At 41.0% G+C, this 23,581-nt stretch overlaps 1 protein-coding gene across 9 annotated transcripts in view; it reads right to left on the bottom strand.

The window, feature by feature from the left end:
• Nucleotides 1-23,581, bottom strand: part of DTNB (dystrobrevin beta) — a 196,097-nt gene that overhangs the window by 139,931 nt on the left and 32,585 nt on the right. For all 9 annotated transcript variants that reach the window (XM_030491008.1, XM_030491010.1, XM_030491011.1 and 6 more), the window contains 3 exons: nt 17,821-17,975; nt 11,778-11,883; nt 5,175-5,341 (listed from right to left, as the gene is read on the bottom strand). In XM_030491008.1, coding sequence (XP_030346868.1) covers nt 5,175-5,341; nt 11,778-11,883; nt 17,821-17,975 — 428 coding nt within the window. The remainder of the gene's footprint in view (nt 1-5,174; nt 5,342-11,777; nt 11,884-17,820; nt 17,976-23,581) is intronic.

The raw sequence follows: 23,581 nt of genomic DNA, 5'->3' as shown, positions 1-23,581 counted from the left end.
TCCAGATAGCCAGACCTGTGTCTGGAACATCACTTCCACCACCACTTTCTAGATGATACATTTAATACATTTTTCAGCTGATCAGGAAGCCAAGGCTGGAACAGGCCACGTAGATATGATAAAAGCTGCATTTCTGCGGGCACAGAGCTGGTTGGTACACACGCCTTGCACAGCTATCACAGTGGTGAGCTGCAGAACCACATTCCTCAGCAATGCTACTGAGGTTCCTAAGTAGCAACAGTCACACAGAGTTGTCATGATCCCAAACAGTGTCTACCTACCAGCCATAACATCTGGCTTCTCCAGGTCCAGAGGAAGCTCAAAAAAAAAACCAAAACCAAACCAACAAAAAACTTCAGAGAGGCTGGAATGTTTGTTCCCTTTTTTAACATAAAAAGTTAAAGACCATGGCTCTGCACAGTACACTCTTCAGGCAATTTCACATTCCACTTGTAGAGCCACAAGTAAGGTTAAAATACCTTTCCTATTAACCACTGAAGCATTCTTCTTATGGCGCTCAGCCTTAGAATCAAATGCAAACTAAACACTTAGGATTTGGTTATTTTAGCAAAAGTATCATCGGTACATCAGGCAAGAACTGTCCTGGATTCTACACTTTATTTAATAAAAAATCATGTTTTTATCAGCTTGCTGTCCTGAGAGATCAGGAACATACTATGATGAGACCTCCCATAAAACACATGGCAAGTGCTGAGTGTGTATGTTCTTAATCAAGTTTAGACAAAACTGAGCTGTGCCTGCATCAGGATGAACATCAGTCTTGGAGCTGCCTTGATCCACACAAAGGTATGTGCATCAAATAAAAAATGGACTGGCCCCTTCTGCTGGGAAAACTAAGATGTTCTTGACAGATATCCCCGAAAACTGTTTTCTATGTGCAAAAGTCATGAGAAATTATCAGTACAATGCAACGGTGATGTTTCATGTCTTTGAACCCCCCTTGCACCTGTACTGCGTGCTGCCAGACCCTTGTCATTTCAGAATGGTTTATAGATCTTGTCTCTGTCCCCCTGCCTTCCTATCAAGGTTACATCTCTTAAAAAAATAATACTTCCATCATGGAATTAAAAAGCTGGAAACTACAAACTACATTACCAAAAGTTGTCTTTCTACCTTCTAATGTCTATGTATAAATCATGTCCACCTCTATAAAAAGGGTCTAGTAAACAATCGTTACTATAGGCTTAGAAATTCATAGGTAATAAAAAATTAATTGAAACTTGGTTGGCAAGAACATTTGTTTGAAAATTGGGCGGGTTTTAAAGTTACCAATTTCTCTCTCTCTTCCCTCCCTTTCCAATAGCTTAGAATCATAGAATCACAGAATGGTTTGGGTCGGAAGTGACCTTAAAGCTCATCCAGTTCCAACCCCCTGCCATGGGCAGGGACACCTTCCACTAGAGCAGGTTGGAGGAAGCTGAGGTGCCCACCCCTGCCTCCTACTGTGGCAAAACAGGTACGTGGTGGCCTCAGATGTCCCGGGCTCTTCCTGTGTGCGCGGGAGCAGCATGCCCTCTGCTGGAAAATGTAGAATTATAAAAGGTTTTTTCACGGCGCTTGAAAATAGGAGCCCATGTGATGGTGGAAGTTCCCACACAGACAGCAACAAGACGGGGATGCAAAGCACACTGTTTAACGCCGTGTTCCCTCTCAGCTTGTTTATGGGGGATTGAATAAAAACATGTTCAAAAAGTTTTAATAACTTTAAGGTAGTTTAAATGGGAAATTAAATGAACCAGAAATACAAGAGATGCAATTCTGAGAGCAAAATCTTATTAACAGCTACTTACAGTATTGCTAGCCTTTACCTCGGTAGATAAAAGGGTCTGTCTTTTGGTTTAGATTTGATTAGTACCGGGTGTAATGACTTCCCAACGGAAGCCATAGATATTATCACTATAGAAACAACTAAACACTGGGTTGATTTGTTGATACACACTCCAACATGTTAAGGGTGGGTATAAATAACAAATATTCCATTATTTATAGCAGGAAGAGCATTCTAAGTCAACTATCCTTGATAATAAGCCATCAAACCATACACCCAAGGGTGGAAGCCTCGAGGGTAACTTGGCTGGTTTAACATTTTACCTGAAATTTACAGACGACAGAGACTGCTTAAGCTTAGCAGACTACAAAAATAAACAAACAGAACGAACAATGACTAATCTACACGCTTTCAAGATGAACAATTTGATTTTCTGTTCTGCTGCACGTACATAACTAAACGAATCAGTGTTTAAGGCTATTTAATAAAACAAAATTGAAATAGCCCAGAAGGAAAACGTGTTTGAAGTTTTTTTCCTTCCCCCCAAACAGGCCTCAACAAGCAGTGTGCTCATGCAGCAAAACCCTTCCTTCAAAACAAGGTTTCTACCTGACCTTATGTAATTACTATAGTAATATATATATTTATACCTATATTTACAGATATATATATACACACCTCACTATACTGTGTGATTTATAGTACAGAAAAATTATCAAAGGCACATTTGAATTTCAGGAAAAAGAACCTTATGAAAATACCTATTACTAGCGCTTTTTCTGGCTCTTAGGGCTCCAAAACTCTGAAAATACACCATACAAGATGGTGCTAGATCTGGTGGGATTGAAAGCCCAGGAAAAATAAACTTATTTTATGGTATCAGAGTGCCAGCTAATCTCTGCAGCTCTGCTCAGGAGGGGTCTTTGAGGCTTCCTTTGAGATACTACTGTTGAGTAGACACACAAGTAGGTCATGCTATTTCAGCTGAAGCTGTGCCAGTGCCAAGATACGATGCGTAGTTTGCAGTTGCGTCTCCCTTTCTAGACACCAATATACTGCTTCCACAAGTCCGACACTGCTGATGAAAGCTCCATTCGTGAGCAATCGTGTTCCTCAACATGTTTTCTGCAGAATCATTCCTCAGCTGTGCATCCTTCACAAAACTTTGCGTCTGCTTAGTCCCACCCGAGACCTTTGCCATTTTTGTACTGAACTGCATCTTTTTTTAAAACATCCAGAATAGATGCCTTCAAATGCATTCCGTTTGCTGGATGTTCTTCATCTTTTTATCAGGTTCAGCTTTGCCCTTCTCCCAGCAGTACTAGTCACCAGCTAATGAAGGCAGAAGTGTCCTACTGAAGACTGACGTGGAGAAGACACTTCAGATTCCCTGAGCTCACCAGCTGATAGATTTCATTCAAACTTCTCCGTTTTTGTCCTCTATTTCCATCTTTTGTCTTTGCTTCACCTTGATACAACCTTTAGCCTTTTAATTTCATCTTTCTTTGATTTCGATTCTGCCTACACTGAACAAGAAATGTAAGTATCTCCTTCACTCTTTGTGCCTTTTATTCTTTTGGCTCATGTCCCGGCATAACTCTGTAGTTGTGCTATACAAACCTCGTACAAACAGATTTACACAAGTACATCTTTGAAAAGTGTTCGCTCCATTTCACCTACTGCTGCAATTTCTTACTAGTAGGAGTTGCATATTGTTTCTGTAAAGGACAGCCAAATTTGCTGCTGCTAAATTTCCTTCTACAGACTTTTAGACCAATTGTTTTCAATACCAAATGTATCAATATTTTTATTGGCTATTAAAATCTAGCCTCTTTCAAGGTTCCCAACTACCACTATTTTCTTACCCTTTCCTTTTGTTCTGCAAAATTCCTAGTATCTTCTGCTGTTTCCAGTGATCTACTTCCAGTTCTGCATTTTGTCTAATGTTGCTTCTATATGTGTAACTCCCTCTTCTCCTGCTAGAGGAAGCGTATGGAAGGAAACCACTCCAGAGACACTACCTGGTCCTGATGGCAGATAATGTGAATTCCTGATCTTGAAAGCAAGCTGGATGCAGCCAGGATGTCTAGTAGGCATGGTTCCTCACCTGAGCTACTCCTAATCCTTACCTTGGGAGCCTCTTGGTCCACGCTAACACTAGGGATTGTTCTGACAGTCCAGAGATTCCGTTCACACAACAATCTGTACTGTTTAATTTACCAGAAGAGTGATAGAAGTCTGCATATCCTCGTTTTCCATTTATGTAACTTCCTCCTCCTCCAATTCACATTATAGCTTAAAATCAACTCATTCTGTACAGCCTACAAAGAATCAAATGCCTCAAAAGTTAATACTGAAACAAAGCAGGACGGCAGGTTCACAGCTCCTGATACCAGAATGGGGCACGTCCATCCAGCCTGACTTGCAGCAAACATATGGCTTCAGAAAGAAATCTCTACATTAGAGTTGGAGCCACTATTTAGTTAGGTATTTGTATTAAAAAATACAGACTGGATTTATGTGTACTTAAGGGGATAATAATCTACTGGTAGTTGAGATTAAGCATTCCAGAAGTTTATTACCCATGCAGTTAAAAAAGGGACAATATTTAAGACTGAATTTTCCTGTCTTCGCTTTCCAACTACTGAATGGTTCTAAGCCCCAATTTTCTAAATTAAACAGTAATACTATAATGACTCTTCCTCATGAAGATAATTACTAATTATAATCCAATCATCATCTGAACTTTTCTTTGAATTAGTAAAAGGTTGGGCTCAATCTTTCACCATAAAATAGGGGTTTATATCTAAAATTGTCTATTATTTCTTGAGATGTGATTATCACATAGTTATCCAACTGAATATTATTTCTCATATAATTTCTTTAAGGCTTTTTAGTTAAGAGTTTTCAATGCATATATTTACAGTTGTCAGGACAATGACAACACTGAGTTTTTCACTAAAAGAAATACTATATTTAAAGATGCCACTTGGATGAAGTTCCTTTTGGAGCACACCATTCATGCTAACTGCTTTACTTTTCTGGGGAGGAAAGGCAATTGCAACCTTTAAGTCTTTTTAAGCTAGAACAGAGGAAAATAAAAGAAAAGTAGGACTGCTGTGCAGAGGGGAAGAGAACATAGGTGGTAAGGCCCTGAGGAGGATGGTGCTGTCTTGTGTACTTTGAACAGCACTGAATACCATGACAACGATCAATAAATTGATGTTACTTGTAACAAAACCAGTATAGTTTTACCTATTTATATGCTTTCTCTATGTAAAAACCTTTACAAGTCCTACTGCGCAGTTCTACTATAAAATGTTAACTTTCAGAGTAAGTTAGTATGGAGGCAGTTGGTTCAGCATGACAAAGAAAGGTGAGTTACCCAAGATGAATGCTCCTTCATCTGATGCTGGTTGCTATGAGGACCATTTGCATGGCCGCGCCAAAAACAGTTTTGACAGAGCTGGTAGTTGTGGCACTGCTGGCATCGGTACCGGAAGCCCATCATGCTCTCACACCGGCAGTAGGAACATTCCACAGGATGGAAGACTTGGTAGAGATGGGGAAGGAGGAGGGGAAAAATTAAAAAAAAAAAAAGAAAAAAAAAGAAAAAAAAAAAGTAGTAAGTGAACTTTAGGAGAACCTTGACCATCAAATTTTACTGGAGTTTCCAAACGTGCCCACTCCCCCCCTGGTTTTTAACCACTAAACCAGCTTCTTCTGGGCAGGTCATAGATTTTGAGTGCAGAGCAGGTAATTTCAGTGAGATTAACCATTAACTTAAGTCAATCATAACATAGCAGTTCCACCTAACAAGTTCAATATTTTGTCTGCAGATTTCTCCATCCTTGGATATACTCAGCCCCAGAGGTCTCCACGGAAGCCCACAACACTAAGAATACATGTCAGTGGACAGGAAAGGAAGAAAGGCTACAATCGCAAAGGTTAATTGCTGCCAAAGGAGATCCCTTTGCCCCAGAGCCAGCTGAGAGCGCTTTTCACAGGAGAGACAATTTCAGAGCACCACGATGGGCTTCTGCTCTGAATCACTTCTCACTGAGCAACTTCCCTCGCTATTCCCCAACTGTGAGCTGCCTCTTGTACCTCTACAGCTTAAACTGAAGTAATGCCCAATGTGCCTCTAAATCTTAACATCTTGAGAATTGGAAAATTAAATTAGGTATGACATGCAGAGTCACCATCAGAAGCAGGCTAAAAAAGAACAAATAAATGCTTCTTCCCTGTTCTTCTACCCATGAACAAGCAATCACACACTTGCTCCATTTAGGAGAGAAGTCTTCAGTTCAAAAAAAAGAGGAGTGTGAGAATGAGGTAAAGGCAATATCTTACTACATGAAATGCATCTTAGAAGATGAGGCACTGGAGATGATAGAACGGAAGGGTGAAAGTGGAGGTGAACTACAGAAGCAAATGATTTCGCATTGCTGTGTGTCTAAGAGCATAAGTAATCAGAGATATATCTATTACAAACTACTGAAGGATGTAAGAGAATTAGAAAGAGCCTGAAGTTTTGATTTATGATTAAAATGACGACTTAGCTGTTCTAGCTGAGACTTGGTGCAATACTGCACAGGACAATGAAGTTAACATAGGGAGATACCACTTCTGGTGGTATCTGGAAAGGTCTGGCCAGTTAAACAGTGCTCAAGTGCCTGCTACCTCAAGAGTGGATGCATATGTCAAAACTATGGAAAGCACATGGTTAACAATCAAAGCAAAGTCAACCTGAGCATTAACCTGATCATGAATTGACATGGATAATTAAGCCAAGATCAGGTGCACAATGCTTTATTGCAGCATGTAGCAACACCACATAAAGCGAAGGACTTGATTCTGGTAGGGGACTTCAATATACAAATACCCCTTGGGAATGGACTGTAGAGGAACTGGTGAATTTTTTTTTTTTTCAATGAAAAAGTAGAGAAAGCAATGGAAAGGAAGACTTCTAGATTTGTATCAAACGGTAGAAAAGAAACTGCTTGAAAAAAAGATTACAAGTGACCTTAAATTAATATGACAACAGAGTGATTTTGTGAATTTTGGGAAGTGAAGGAGAGAAAAATGTGACTTCAGCGCAGCAGATTTCAGTAAACTCATGGCACTTAGGAAGTAGGCTACAAGAAGAAACAATTCAACAGGAAGCTGGAGTTAGGAGAATTCTCAGTTCCTTAAAAAAGTTATGTTAAAGAAACAAGCGTAAGATACCTCAGTGCAGAGAAAGACTAGGCTGCAGTAAAAGACCAATACAGCTAAAGTGTAAGACCTCCTCAATACCCTAAAATTCAGAAGGAAGCTTACAGAAGTGAAAACTGGGAAAAAATTATTAACGAGGGTTAAAATATTCAGAAGCAAAGTTAGAAAAACAGAATGAGAGAAAACTAGCAGGGGATTTAAAAGGGACATTACATGAATTGTAATTATGATCCTTAAAAAGGTATGAAATTATATCTATGTAACTACTGACTTCCCATGTTGTTTTAACTTGCAGAATACACTCTGGAACAAATAATAAAGCCAAGTACTGTAAGCACCTGAAGAACAACAGAGAAATGAGCCATGGATAACGTTTGCCACATCAACCTAATGTTTTTCCATGACAGAGTAACTGACCTTGAAAATAGGAAACGGGCATCAAATGTCATCAGCTTTTAATTGTATTTCAGTAATTCTTACTAAATTGGTCCCCCATGGTATTCTCACAATGGATGGAAATAGACAGTAGATGAAAGAACTGTAACCTGGATGCGAATCTCATAGGAAAAAGACCACAGAGCAGTCAACTGCCAAAATGGAAAGATCTAATGAGCAAAGGGCTTTATTCCAGGTCACACACTGGTCAATACTTTTCCTAAACACCCTGAACGATCATCAAAAATGTCTGATTTGGGGTATCACCTTTCAAGGAAGATTTGGGTTAATTAAATGTACAGGAGAAAGCAATAGAATTGTCTGAATGATATCTGGTAGACATCTTTGCTAGGAGTAGACTGTGAGAAGGTATCATCAAACAGGCAAGAGGTACTTACAAAATAGCAATACATTCTCCAGAGCCAGTGGCCAAAACCCAGGTACTTACAGGTTTAAACTGCAATAAGAAAAAACTCATGCTAGAACATTAGGAAAAAACTTTCTCACCCTAAGAATATTTAAACACTGATCTAACCCCAGCTTCAAGTCCAAGAAGGTGTTGGAACTTTTTGATGGTGGAATTTAAGAAGCAATGAAGCAAATCTTTCAAGAACCTTTACACACATTTGAATTTGCCTTTGGAAAGAAAGATCGGTGAAGTCACAGGTTCCTAAAGCCTCTTCTTGCACAGACAGATGCCTCCCCACACACACTCTCCTGTAATATCCTTTCTGCTTGGGGCAGGGCTGCTGTCTCCCGCCAAGCCAGAGCACGAGGTCACTACCTTAATAAAAGCCAATATACTGATATCAGCTCATCACCCATGTTCATTTACCTCTGAGTGCCACTTTATCTTGTCTCTTCTTCCCCACCTTTTCAAAATTGTCTCTTATCTTCTCTGACTCCATGCATTTAGAAGAGATTACTATTGATGAAAAGGGGACAACAGTACTACAGTGTCCTGAACCAAAGAATCAAACACTTGAAATTGACATGCTTGATTTAAGAAAGCAATAACAACATTCTGATAAGATAAAACATGAGGCAAAATAATAATGGTGACAGCACTCAATGTACTGCAAGAAGCACGCTCTCAAAAGGACTAGTGAAGAGAAGATTGGAACAATCAGTATCAGAGATTATTAGATCATGGGCAAGGTGTCTGGCCATCAAGACAGAAACCAAAGAGGTGCACTTTTTTGTTTGTTTGTGGGTGGTCTTTTTTGTTCAGTTTTTGCTTTTATTTCCTTTTTCTGAAAGTGACAAAGTTTAGCTATGGTTGGGACACAAATAAATGAAGTGGAACAGCAAGCTTCCTCCAGTCCTAACCTGCCAGCTTCCCCTTCCTGCCTTAACAGCAGGTGGTATAATCCAATGTAGATATTACATTTTTTTGTTCATTTCTGAATGCCATAAAACATGGTGTTGCAAAATGTATTTCTCTTCTCTCCTGTTCAGGTCACTTCAGGACTTCTCTTCATCAGAGACTGTAGCGATGGGACAAGGGGGAATAGTTTTAAACAGGAGAAGTTCAGGTTAGATATAAGGAAGAAGTTCTTTACTGTGAGGGTGGTGAGGCACTGGAACCGGTTGTCCAAAGAAGTGGTAAATGTTCCATCCCTGGCAGTGTTCAAGGCCAGGTTGGACAGAGCCTTGGTCAACATGTTCTAGTGTGAGGCGCCCCTGCCCATGGCAGAGGGCTTGGAACTAGATGATCTTAAGGTCCTTTCCAACCCTAACTATTCTATGATTCTATGATTTTTAATCATTGAAAATGACCATTTAATAGGAGATACTCAATCCAGATCCATAGCAAAAATGACTTCGTGTGTATGTCCCATCCCAGACTTTAAACTAAAAAAGTTTCTGCCTTGCTTTTTCCTTAGTGGGCACATCTGTAATCAGAGGTGTGCTTTCCCTCAACATTTCTCTTCCTATCATGCGTCCCCGCAATCCCAAGCTCATTTCTTCTACTGTCTCAATCCTTCAAATCTGCTATTTGTACCTTCCCACCGTCAGGCCCCCAACACCAAGCCTCCCTTAACTTCTTTTACTGTAGAGACATAATCCCGACTTGATCCCACCTGCTGAGCCTGCTGTGGCTTGCCACATACCTCTGTACATCAGCTGCAATGACTTCTAATCAGCACGTTTCAGCAGAGGAACTGCTGCTGGCTCTGGAGCAAAAATACCACTTGCAACAGAATAAAAGTTTTTGAGGAAGCTAAAATTGTAGTAAATTAGAGAGCAACAACAGTGGCAGGAATTATTGATGGCAACATAATTCAGCAAGCAGCTTGGGAGATAGCTGTAGAAAAGGCTGATAAGAATTAGAAACATAATTTCAATGCCCCAAACATTAGAAGTTATTCTATGAAGAAATCTGAATGCTAAGCCTAAATGTAACAAGACTCCTATGTGTAACACAGGATTAAATCCAGGGACTTGCTGGCAGAAGAGACGAGTGATGAGAATCTCTTGCTGCTTGGAAGAAAGAATCAGCAACAGGGGCGCTTATGCAACTGCTCCCAAGGAAGACGGCATGTTATAGAGCTGCCCCATCACACCGTGAGGGCCATAGAAGCTGCCAGATAGTACATGCAGGAATGCATGTACTAATCTGTAAGGATGATTTTATTCTCAGTAACTAATAATTTCTCCAGGCACTTTCAAGCAGAAAAAAGATCAGTCTATGGATTATCTCCAGTTCTTTCCACCATGTCACTTCTGTCCAAACTTTATGTTTAAGCATTTCACTCCTGCCTAAGCTCTGTGCAATTCTATTCTGACTTGTAACTCATATAAACAATCTCATTGTCTGTTTTTTTACCATATTTATTCCACCCCGTGTGCTTTTCTTGCAGCACAAGTTTACAAGGGTAAGAGAACAGAAGAAGAAAGCAAGCTGCCTTTCTATTAATGCAAGCTGTCACACGAGAATGGGAAAGACTCTGCAGTATGGTAGTTTACCTAATATTTTAACAAGTCAACCTCTTCGCTTTTTTGGTAAGTTTTCCCATAAGATCTGTCTCTGTGAAATTGCTCCTCTCCAAATTCTTAAAAAAAAAAAAAGTCAGTTTTTTGATGAGACCCCCAATTATTGGGAAATGTCCATAAATACATAGAGCAACTGGGAAATTCACCTTCTTTTGCAATAAAGAAGAAAAGGCCCATTGAGCATCACAAATCCAGTCGTCTTTACTGCTGAATAAATGCAGATTAGATTCACAACCAGGTATGCTTTGCAAGAGGATCAAGAGAAGACAACAAAACAAATGCCAAAACCCAGCATATCAAAATCGCAGCAACACTTAACCATGCGTAAATGTCAAGAAACAGAGAATGGAATACAGATCATGAAAACTTTGCTAAAGACAGCCTGCTGAGCCTTGCCTGTAAACTGCTAGGCAAAACCAGCGGCTGGAGTTTATCTACCTGTCATAAAAGGAAGAAGTCTATACACCTTCAAATGACTATGAGCACATTAAATAGAAGAAGAGGTAACAACTAGTACTGCAGGGGTTTTGATGGACAGTAGGAAGATGGAGTTTATGGCTGAAGAAAAAGAAAAGTTGTGGGTTTTTTTCTAGAATTCACATAAAAAACATCATACATACATGCTGGGTGCAACTGTACAAGAAATTAAACCTTTTGTCCAGTATAAACAACAAATACTTTCAATACACTTGCACAACTTTCTGCAGGAAACCTTTTTGCTTCCCTAAACTCCATAAAGCCCTTGCAGCCAGTGACTCTTTCATTACTCTTTCTCACTGTTAAGTCTCCAGTTTTCCATCCTTTATTGCTCCTTAAATACTTTCCATAGGCTGTAAAGCCAGGGAATTTTAGCTAAGAAAAGGCCTGGAAGTCACAGGAGCTCAGGATTTACCTCCAGTAGTGAGCACTGAAGTGACTCGTGCTCAAATGCTACTTAAGACAGACAGTTGAATGGTAACCAAAATCTTGGGGAGTCAGCACTTGAAAACATATGGTACAGCATAGTTCAAATGAAGGGTTTTAAGAGCTTCAGAACAGGAACATTTAGAGAATATTGTTTCTCTGCTACTTGTTTTTTCATCTTCCGCTACAAGTGATGCTGGAACTCTGAAACTAAACTTGTTCTACATTGGTGCTGGTGATTTCATGAAGGATCAGTCTTCATTCTTTTTCTCTCCAACAAAAGTCTGGGCTTAAATGCTCTGGGACTAAGACCATTACAGTACGAACAACAAAGGCATATGTGCTTTGTTACCTGAGAAAGGACAGCACATTTACATACTTTGAACAGAAACCCTGCTCTGGCCACATGTTTCAAACAAGAAAATATTCTATTTACCATTTTCAACATGGGCAAGTCTGTGCATGAGAGGCAGCCACACAAGGCACTGAGGAGGTGGATCAGCCATCAATGTGTCTAAAAACATGTTTATCATGATCTTTTTCTGCAAAGAAAAGAGAAATAGAACTTAATTATAAGAAAAAATATATATATGCCGAACTACTTCAGCCTTAAAATCTTTCTATGACTCAACTTCTGTCTGGCAGAAACATTTCGTATGCTAGAAAGAGACAAAAATCACAACTTCTTTGCTGAGGGAGTTTCAATCTATGCTAGGCAACCAGTAACACCACAAACAAGGTTTTAGTGTAGACATGATATAATAATACAAAAATAAATGATAAGCAAATGAACAGAAAACTCCAAGAAATGGAAGGCTGGTTGGTCTGGATTAGTTCCCCAGTTGCAGTTAAGGATTCTTATTTTGAAGAGGAATACAACAAATGCGCGCGGAGGTTACTTAACAACGCAGAAAATGGTATTTCAAACATACAGACAGCACTGAAAAGAAGTAGACACACATAAAAGAGTAATTACAATGAATATTCATATAGGATCCATACAGTAAATGATTTTTTTTAAAGGCAAAAGAAGAAAAAAAGAGAAGCAAGGGGAGAACCAGGCTAAGATTTTAAGCAATGTGACTAAGAATGAAACTGAAATGAAGTCATTAGGAGAGGGAAGTCAGGCATGCGACGAGTAATATTTCCTAAGGTTTTGAATTCAAGTGAGCAAAAGAAAAGAGCTGCTGTAAACACAAGCAGATGGAGACAATGGGTAAGAAAACCAGTGAAGAATATTGTGGATACAAAGAAAGAATATGTTGGCTTTTGCACACAAGCAGAGAGATGTGCAAGAACCTCTCACAGGCAGGTGGCTAGCAGGTCAGGCGGTACTTTTATCTCACCTTAGCATATGGCAGTGCTACTCCAAAGAGCACCAAGGAAGCCTGGAGGAAAAGCCAGGCTGGGTTTCTAGGGGCTGTGAAATCAACTGTAGCTTTCACTTGCAATTATGATGCCAAAAATTAATGGCTTTAAACTTACAGAGGGTAGATTTACACTACATATTAGGAAGAGGGTCTTCCCTGTGATGGGGGTGAGACACTGGCACAGGTTGCCTGGAGGAGCTGTGGCTGCCCCATCCCTGGTAGTGTTCAAGGCCAGGTTGGACGGTGCTTGGAGCAACCTGGTCTAGTGAAAGGTGTCCCTGCCCATGGCAGGGGGTTGGAACTACAGAGCTTTAAGGTACTTTCCAACCAAACCAAGCTATGATTAGACAGTGATATATGCTATGCACAGTGGCAGAACCACCTAAACGTAGCAGGAGAGCTTCCTTCTGCTATATACAAGGATATTCCTCCAAAAAAAGAGTTCCCGTTGTGCAGTGTGAACCGTATGAATTGTCAGAGCCTGTGTATAGTGATGCAACTTCCATGTAACTCAAAAGAGGGCTGTCAGGACACAGGCTTTGGGGTTTTTTTCACCAATACAGGTAGGATGTTTTGCAACCAATTGACCAAAAAGAATCACACAATATTATCATTGCTACATTTTGTCTGTCTGGGCAGAGGTGTTCTCAATAATGGCTGAGTTGATGAGAAGGCAAACAGCAATCTCCGCCTAGAAATTATGTGTCAGAGAAGGAGCCTAGACAAAGCCCTTTCTTGTAGCTGGTTTAACACTTCCTACTGGGTTCAAAATCCAGCCATGGAGTAACCACAAAACATCACTCAGCCACCATTTGTGATGCAACAGCAATCAAATAATCTGCCAGCAGGTCCCAAACTCCAAAAACATAGATGGAAAATTAGTAAATGTGAAGGCACAACCAGTCATGGGGGTCAAATGCTCCCCCAGAGAACAAATGCAATTCTGCATACATAACCTCTGTAAACACCTGCTGACTCTACCCCATTTTAATAACTGTTTTTACCAATTGCTGTTAGCATACCTACTTGTCTTAATAGCTCTGTAGCCTCAGATCTTCCTGCAGGTGGGTGCAGAGGCAGGTTATGCCAATGCTATTCTTGTATTTAGAAGAACACCATAGGCTTGCTTCAATAGCAAAAAAATCAGCCAGTTTTATTGTTACACTGCCAACATGCTTGTTTCAACAAGATGTTAATGCTTATATTTCCCCACAAAAAGTGGCACAAAACCACATCCCCTGAGCCTGCACGAAGATATGTGATTTATAACTCTACAGCACTCAAAACAAATTATACTGATCTAAGGAGCCGTGTATTAGACCCCACCTGTATCTCTAACCATTCTGTGTCTTGTGCTCTATCAGAGGAGTATGCTGGAGGGACTCTTCCTTAGGGACTGTAGTGGTAGGACAAGGGGTAATGGGTTCAAACTTAAACAAGGGAAGTTTAGATTAGATATAAGGAAGAAGTTCTTTACAGTGAGGGTGGTGAAGCACTGGAATGGGTTGCCCAGGGAGGTTGTGGATGCTCCATCCCTGGCGGTGTTCAAGGCCAGGTTGGACAGAGCCTTGGACCACATGGTTTAGTGCAAGGTGTCCCTGCCCATGGCAGGGGGGTTGGAACTGGATGATCTTAAGGTCCTTTCCAACCCTTACTATTCTATGACTCTATGATTCTATTCCTTATACACAAGACCATCCTGCCCTTAATATATCCTTATTACTCACTTTAGCAACTGTACATCCTTCTGACACTGTTAAGTTTGTGATCTGACTAGTTTAACTATCAGCCATGCCATTAGCAAAGCCTAAGTCAGCCAATACTTTAGCAAAGCTTTCATCTAAGGCATGCACAAATCACTGCCTACCTAGGCCTGCTTGTATAGCTTGTGCTGCTGAGTTTCAATAGAATGATGTGCAGTTGGACTGTACAGCAGCCAAGCTCCTGGCTCCCGAGTGTTGAAAGTGAATGTCTCAGCTCAGTAGGAACACTGCAATTAAACGGCTCTGTAAATGACATGTAAAGTGGACACACCTCTGCAACAATAAGACAGGCTGTGTCATTAACACAGAGGGATTTTGACTAAGGCAGGGAATGTCATGGTGATACATCTCTGACAAATACAGGGGCTGTGGCCAAGTGAACAAAAGTCTTAAGAAAAATATGACATGATACCTTACATCTGTGGAATCCCCCACTTGACATAGAATAGCAAATTATTACTGGAAGCTCTTTATACATCTGGAAGCCATCACAAAGAATGCAGCTCTTGCCAAAAGCATCCCAACAAACTCCATTTTGCGTGGGCAACAAGTTGGAATTATTCCGTCTGTGACCCAAGAAACAAAACGGTTGTGTAGGGTATACAATCACCAACATTTCTTCGCCTATCTGCCCTTTCACCACTCAGACAGCAGAAAATTATTAGCCTTTGGCACCTGGAAAAAGCATCTCCCAGAACCAAGACCTCCATGGGTAGCCAGGAACCACAGCTGGCCAGGAAGGATTTGCCTCTTGGTAGCTTAAGTAACACTAGGGAATATTCCTGGCACTGAAACTCAAATCTTGCACACTTTGATGTTATTAACCCTGTACCTAGCTTAACCACTCATTCTCCCAAATGATTCCAGTATCCAGATCAGGTGTTAGTATCAGATAGGAATCATTTTTAATAAACAGTTTCCATGTAACCACCCTGCTTGAGGGAATAAGAGAGTTTAGTAACATGGATGTGGTTAGACAATTCCAATTGGCCTTAGCACCACAGGACAGCTCAAGGCAGTGTTTAGTCACTGCTGCAAATGTAGCTTATATGTTTGTCATGTACATGCTGAAGTCTGAAACCCCACAGCTTTACCAATGCCATCTGGAGCAAAATCATAGACTGTAAAAGGAGAATAACACAAAAGTACCTCTGGGAAGCTTGTTTTCAGATCTGGGAGGCATAAAAAAATTCTAATTCTAATTAATTCTAAGACAGATTATCCATCTACTTCCCAGGACTTGTTTCAAAGTTTTCCAATAAATGAAAGAATTGTCTTGGGGTACAGTGTATATCTGGATTAATTAAAAAAATAACAACATTACCACTCTCTACAAACCTGGCCTTACATGGGGGATTTTGTTTTGCTGAATAAAATTAGAGCAGAGGAATTTCTAGAAGGAAATCAATATGAAGAATTAGCTTTATTGTTCGTGGGAGACAAAGCGTGCCAAGACATGCCAAGACACGGCAAGCCACATGCAAATCAGAATTGTATAACTGTTTAGGTTGGAAAAGACCTTTAAGATCATCAAGCCCAACCATTAATCCAGCACTGCCAAGCCCACCACTAAACCATGCCCATAAGTGCCACATTTACACGTCTGTTAAATAGCTCCAGGGACTCCAACACTTCCCTGGGCAGCCTGTTCCAGTACTTGACAACCCTTTTGGGGAAGAAATTTTTCCTCATATCCAATCTAAACCTTCCCTGGTGCAACTTTCCTCTCATTCTATCACTTGTGACTTGGGAGAGGAGACCGACCCCCACCTCACTACAACCTCCTTTCAGGTAGTTGTAGAGAGCAATAAGCTCTCCCCTGAGCCTCCAATTCTCCAGGCTGAGCACCCCCAGTTCCCTCAGCCATTCTTCATCACATTTGTTCTCCAGACCCTTCACCAGTTTCATTGCCCTTCTCTGGACCTGCACCAGCACCTCAATGTCTCTCTTGTAGTGAGGGGCTCAGAACTGAACACAGGATTTGAGGTACGGCCTCACCAGTGCTCAGTACAGGGGGATGATCACTCCCCTGGCCCTGCTGCCACACTATTGCTGATACAGGCCAGGATGCTCTTGGCCTTCTTGGCCACCTGGGCACACTGCTGGCTCATGTTCACGGGCACTTACTATACCTTACTTGGCTACAGTAGCGAGATTTGCATCAACTATCTTAGACATCTTAGCCAACTGTCCAAGCCTAGGGAGCTATACCAGCCTTTCTTTAGGGGTAAGAAATGTCACTTCCAGAATCCAGGCTTCTGAACAAAACAAAATGCCATCCCCGTTCCTTTTGCAGACATGGACAGACCATGTAGGGCTTAGAATCCAATGTCTGACTTCTATAGCCACATAGTGAGGCTGAGGCTCTACATTCAAAAGCAGTGCCACTTACGTGAAACTTCATTTGATCAGATCAGAAAGGGTGGCATACCCATGCGAACAAGTATGGCCCACAAATCCCTCAGCCAATATGGAAACAGAAATAAGTATTTATTAATTGCACTATTGATAAAACAAAACTCTCAACTCAGTAACTCCCAGTCCTCATCATTTCCTAAATCAAAGCTGTTCCCTACTGTGTTGTATTTCAAATATTCTAATTACTGATTAACTTAAGTTTCACAAAAGTGACTATAAACTCTGAATCTAAATACTTCAGAAATATTTCTTCCAGAACATAACCATGACCAGAATCTAAACATTTTAGGCTTACGATTATGTAGGTTCATGCTTAAAGTTGATTTAAGGATTATTTATACTATTTACATTATTTCAAATTAGAAACAAATCCTTGGAATGATTAAATTACAATGAATGAACAAAGAACTAAAAAGCTCTTTAAGATCATTACTATAACATCTACTCCAAACATCAGCTGTAATGGAAATATTTTGGAAAAAACAGCTATACCAATAACAGTAAAATTGATTTAAAAATAAACTATATGTACACAATGTATTTATGTTGTACCCAACCACATAGCAAGTGATTTGTTGAAACTAACACTCTTAAAACACTAAGAAAGCTTATTAAATAATCAAGGGAAAATAGTAAAAATGCTGTGTTTCATGTTTTAGAAAAGAAAGCGATCACTCTTGCTGTTCTGATGCGGAACTGAAGTGTCCCTTCAAGGAGGGGGAACAACCAAAATTATGCAAAATCATTTAGTTGTCTAACACTCAGACATCCTACTTTTCATTACTCGGACTGTCTTAAAATTGCTCAGGTGATACAGTATGTATTACCACCCTCTCCCTCCAAACCTCCCATCCAAATCACCCAGGCAGTGGCCTTTAAAGCTCCAGCTTAATGCACAATACTGAAATCCTGGGTGGTTAATGCTTACTTGTTGTGGGAAACAGGTCCGAACAGAATGCTCTGTGTATCCAAAAGAAGGCCCCTCAAACACAGCGGTTGGAAGTTTTAGAACTTCTTTCAAAAACTGATCAAACTTTGTAAATATCATTAGTCCATTTGAATCTGATATTTGAGAGAAAATATCTGTAAGAAAATATAATAAAACCCCACAGTAAATACATGCTTACTACAGAAAAAGATAATTATTTCAATCCATTTAAACCCCAAGAAATTTCTTTTTGGTTTATTCTGAATATAATTTCTTATGAATTGCTATCAAGATGAAATTTATAAAATGAACATATTCAAACATGCTGTGATATAAATCTCTTTCCTCCATCCCATCCCACCCAGTTTGAGACAAGATTCTGCTGTTACATTAACAATAACAGCAAGGAAAGAAAGAAAAAAAGAAGAAAAAGAAAAAAAGTAAGCAGAAGCGAGGAGGCAGTATAAAAGTTACAGAACACGGTATCTTCAAGCTTACACCTTCAAAATAAAACTAAAAATCCTCCTAGAGCTCTCATAGAATTAAAAGAAGTAGTGAGAATTACAAAGTCCAAACTGGCAAAGCCCCTGGTAAGCTGGGTGCATGCCACTGCCAGGCTGAGTTCCAGTGCTGCAGTGTGGGACAGATGTGGTGAGAACTGGGGTACCCTGACCTCCATCCCCAGCTGAGAGACCCCAGCAAGGTGCCTGAGCCAGGGAGAGAGGAAATTGGGTTGAGTTTTGTACCAGAGACACTGAGCACACTGGAGAGCTAGAACAAGAACTTCTGTTCTTACACAAGAATTAAGCTGAAAGAGGGTAGATTTAAATTAGATCTTAGGAAGAAGTTCTTCCCTGTGAGGGTGGTGAGACCCTGGCAAAGGTTGCCCAGGGAAGCTGTGGCTGCCCCATCCCTGGAAACATTCAAAGCCAGGCTGGATGGGGCTTGGAGCAACCTGGTCTAGTGGAAGTTGCCCCTGCCCATGGCAGGGGAGTTGGAACAAGATGGTCTTTAAGTTCCCATCCAGACCAAACTATTCTGTGATTCTATGACTCTGTGACAAGAAGAATGGGTGGTATGAGACAAGGTATGCTTTTTAATTAGCTCTATGGGGCTAAACATATTTCTGAAACCAGAAAAAGGGTTGAGCAAGGTGTTCGGCAGTCTTGTGCATATATGGAAAAAAAAGAGAGGGAGAGCAGTCACATCCAGCAGCAGGGAGGAGGGGGTTTGGCAAGTTTCCCCCCCATGCCATGTTCCAGCTGTGGGCATGGGGATGGAGGGAGTCCCTGAGCCGTCCCTGACTGCACAGAGCTCAGCTCCTCCAGCCCCTCTGCTCCACATGACCAGCCCAAAGCCCCCAGCAAAGGCAAAAATACAGAACAAGGTGTGCAGATAGCATGATAAGAAAATTATGTCACATAAAATATTGGGACAGCTGCCTATAGATACAGCCTAACTGTCCTGGGATCAAAAATCTCTTTGGAAAAGACAGATCTCTCAAACAGCAAAACTGATACACCTTGGAGTCATATTATGCTATAAAGGAAGATTTCTCTAATAGCAGCACTAATATTAGTAAGACCTAAATTTTTCCAAGATGTGACAGATACCAGAATTCTTCACTAGCACTGAATCATCTCTGAGGTTATTTGACACACCAGCAGTAATTACACATCAAAAAAGGGATGTTGACAGAAAATAAGCTTAATTTAAGTGATCAAAACTAGGTCCGTAAAAAAACCCAACTATTTCAGAAACAATTTCTAGTGAACTAGAGAAAGTATTCCAGTCTCCTGAATGAATGAGCTCACAAAGAAGCCTACAATATCCAAGTTAAGGTTGTTAAAGCTATCTGGAATTGGTATCACTGGCTAAACAGACAAGCCTGAAGTGAGGGTTTGAATAATCTTGTAGAATAATCTGATGAGCCATATTAGAAATAATGGGGGGAGGGACAGGGAGAAAGGAAAAAGGGAAGGGGAAAACAGTAGGGAAAAAGGTAGGGGGAAAAAGGAAAAAGAAAAACAGGAAAAAAAAAAGGAAAAAAGGGTGTCAGGAGGGGAACACTGTATTTTAAAAAATTAGGCCAGGCAGAAAAGTTAAATTTAACCCAAAAACTGAATGTGAAAGAAAAGTCAGGCTCAAAATGCACACACATGAAAACTATGGCAGCAACTAAACCTGATCAGCAAGGCAAACTTCCCAAATCCCAATCCGTTCCAGATGAGACAACCCCAACCCCAAAATCTGAAGGTCTGGTAATGAATCAGTCAAGGTGAGACTGGTAGATCCAGACTGGAACCTGACAGCACTTGTGTTTAGCAAAGGACAGAAATCTGCTGGGTATTCACGGTCTATTAATGTGGACTGAGCAGAATGCAAAATTTAAATGATTTTAAAAAGAAAGCTATGGAAAATTAAAGCTATGGAAACAAACTGAAAATGAGATAAAATAGAACAAGCTTTATCAAGGCTAAATTAAAAAGAAAAAACCAAACCAAAGCCCACTAACCTATATCTCACAGTCATAAAAAAGTGGTTTTATAGTCAAAGTGAAGTTAAACTAATCTACGTGGGGCACTTCCACATGGGAAATTAGCAGGGAAATTGGAAAAGATAAAGATTAGTAGGCTATAAAGTCATCTGCCCTTTAAAGGGGCAGTAAATTACCCTCAAATAGAAAACCTGAAGCAATCCAGAGAGTAACAGCGTCATTTCTCAAGAGCTCCTTCAGGGTTGCAACAGGTAGGTGCTAACAGAGTTTCCCAATGATGAGGTACTACAATTCTCATATACAATTTCAGTTGAATCCTATTATGATATAAAAATTTTTTTTAAATGGAGAGAATAATAAATTTAGAATTACAAACCCCACTGCTCAGTCCCCAAAATACAAATGTAAAATTGCACTTGTGCAACTATTTCCTTTTTTCAAATGCTTGTAGTAAAACTTTTATGCTAAACACAGAGCTCACAATACCATGTCAAACCTGCCCAGCAGTTCCCTCCAGAACCTCTCCTCAGCTGCTCATAACCACCAAAGTTGACTGTCTGTGCTTTACAGTCAAGGCATTTGCCTGATGCTTTCAGAGGTTTCCGGTCATGGCTCCACCAAAAACAAAGTGACAACACCCTGGCACCCTCATCTTCCAGGATCTTAACCATGAGTGTATCCTGTGTCACAAAATTCCTATGAAGTTGTCCATGTTTGTCATACAAATTCATAAAATACTTGTTAAATACTAGGTTTAATATCAGCAAAAGCCAAGAAAATATACTTAAGAGATGAATCAATTCGACTGTGCTTTTTGGGGGGCGTGTGGTGTGTGTGCAGTTTTACTGGCATTAATCCAAGCATGTATTAAGGTCAAAAGGACAATCTTAGGAAACAGAGGCCAGTCAGCCCTGCTTCAGTTCCTAGGAAAATTATGGACCAAATCTTGGTGCACATTCCTGTGTGCACGAAAGAAAAGCTGCCCGGGATCTGTCGGTATGGATCTACCGAGGCTAAATGACACCTGACCAAATCCATTGTCTTCTGCGATACCTGAATTTGTAGATATCATTCATCTCAACTTGAGTAAGGCTTTTTACTTTCTATTCCCCACAATATTCCAGTATCCAACCTGGGATGTCACAGTCTGCATGGGCAAGTAGCTCACTGGATGATCAGATTTGGAGAGTAGTGGACAATGGGCCAGATTCTACATGGAGGCCAATAACAAATGGACTACTGCTAGAATCTGTCCTGGGACATGTCCTGCTCCCCATGTCTGTCAGTAACATCTGTGCATGCTTGTTGAGCTCACAAATGGTGCCAAACTCGGAAGAGCAGGTGATATACCCTTGAGAATGAAGGCTGCCAACCAGCAGGACCTGGAACGGCTGGAGGAATGGGCCGGCAGGGACTGTGTGAAGTCCAAAAGGACAAACAGAGAGCCCTGCTGGTGGGAAGGAAGGGACTCTGGCAGCAATCCAGGCTGGGGAGCAGCTCTGCTGTAAAGGTCCTTGTGGGTTTTGAGGTCACAACCTGACCATGAGCCAGCAGTGATAACGAGCAGCAAAGGTGGCTAACAACATCCTTGGCTGTATGAACAGGAGCTCAGCTAGTAGAGGGAAGTGATTATTCTCCTCCATGCAGCACGTGTTAGACCCGTTTTAGGCACTGTGTCCAGTTCAGAAATCCCCCAGCATCAGAGAATTGTTGAGAATCACAGAATATGAAAGACACAGAATATGAAATACCAACTGAAGTGAGCTCTGTAGAGGGCTACAAGGATGGTCAGCATGCTGGAGTACTTGTCCTCCGAGGACAGCCTAAGGAAACAGCAACTGTTCAGCCTATAGAAGATAAGACACTGAGAATAACACCACCCAAACACTTCTAAGGAGATAATGAAGATGCTTTTAGAGGAAAATTGCACAATCAGAATTGGAGAGCTAGGTATCAGAGAGCTCAGAAGTCTGGGACAGACACTGGAGAGACCAGAGGACACAAGAGGCTCCAAGGATTGGCTACTAGATAGATGAGCATCTGTGGCCAGTCATTGAAGGGATCCATATTCTACAGGCATGTACAGGTATGTATATATTTATGCCACTGACAAGCTTTCATCCTGACCAGACAGAGGGGGGAACAGAACCAGGTCTCTGGTCCTGTTTGTGTTCACATGGGTATTTTCTGTCTGTTAATCCGTATGGCTGCATGTGCGTGTTCCAACTGGAAACTCATACCCACCCTGGCCACTGGTGGGCTGCAACAGCCTTACCTCTACCAGATCAGCAGGTGTGGTGGCAACTCCTAAAATTCGTTGTAACAAAATGAGATGTAAGAAATCCTGTATAAAACCATAGAATCGTAGAATAGTTTGGGTTGGAAAGGACCTTAAAGTTCATCTAGTTCCAACCCCACTGCCACAGGCAGGGACACCTTCCACTAGAGCAGGTTGCTCCAAGCCCCATCCAACCTGGCCTTGAACACTGCCAGGGATGGGGCAGCCACAGCTTCTCTGGGCACCCTGTGCCAGGGCCACACCACCCTCACAGGGAACAACTTCTGCCTAAGATCTCTTCTTAATCTCCCCTCTGTCAGTTTAAAGCCATTCCCTCCTGTCCTATCCCTACAGGCCTTTGTCAAAAGCACCTCTCCAGTTTTCTTGTCAGCCCCTTTAGGCACTGGAAGCTGCTCAAAGGTCTCCCTGGAGCCTTCTCTTCTCCAGGCTGAACAAGCGCAGCTCTCTCAGCCTGTGTCAGAGGTGCTCAAGCCCTCAGAGCATCTTTGTGGCCTTCTCTGGACTTGCTCCAATAGTACAAAATCATGTGCTGAGCTGCTTTTCTTTGAATAGATGTGATACCACAACAGACCACATATTATTACTACTCCTACTACTTTGGTCCACTGATTAGGACCAAAACAAATAAATCCTCTTTCACCTCACTCCTCCAAACAAAATACTCTCTCTTCAAAATCAAAACCCCACAATCGGGCTAATTCACCTACAGCAGATTAGCTTTCAGGACCTTTATTATGTGAAACCTAGTATTTAGCATATTTTGTTGTATGAATTTTTTGGTGAACTTCAGTAAACACTAAAGGCTGATCTAGCACTAGATGGCGAGTGGGAAATAGAAGCTGGTGAGGCAAGGGAGCCCAGGAGCACTCCACAGGTAGAGCCAGTCATTAGAGAAGTCAGACAGCCCTCAAAATGAGCAGGACGGAGTCCTGATTTATGGAAAGTTCTGTTTGCAATTTATTTGC

Source organism: Strigops habroptila, chromosome 6 (assembly GCF_004027225.2).
Source record: "Strigops habroptila isolate Jane chromosome 6, bStrHab1.2.pri, whole genome shotgun sequence".
Taxonomy (NCBI): domain Eukaryota; kingdom Metazoa; phylum Chordata; class Aves; order Psittaciformes; family Psittacidae; genus Strigops; species Strigops habroptila.
This window is presented reverse-complemented; position numbering and strand designations above follow the sequence as displayed.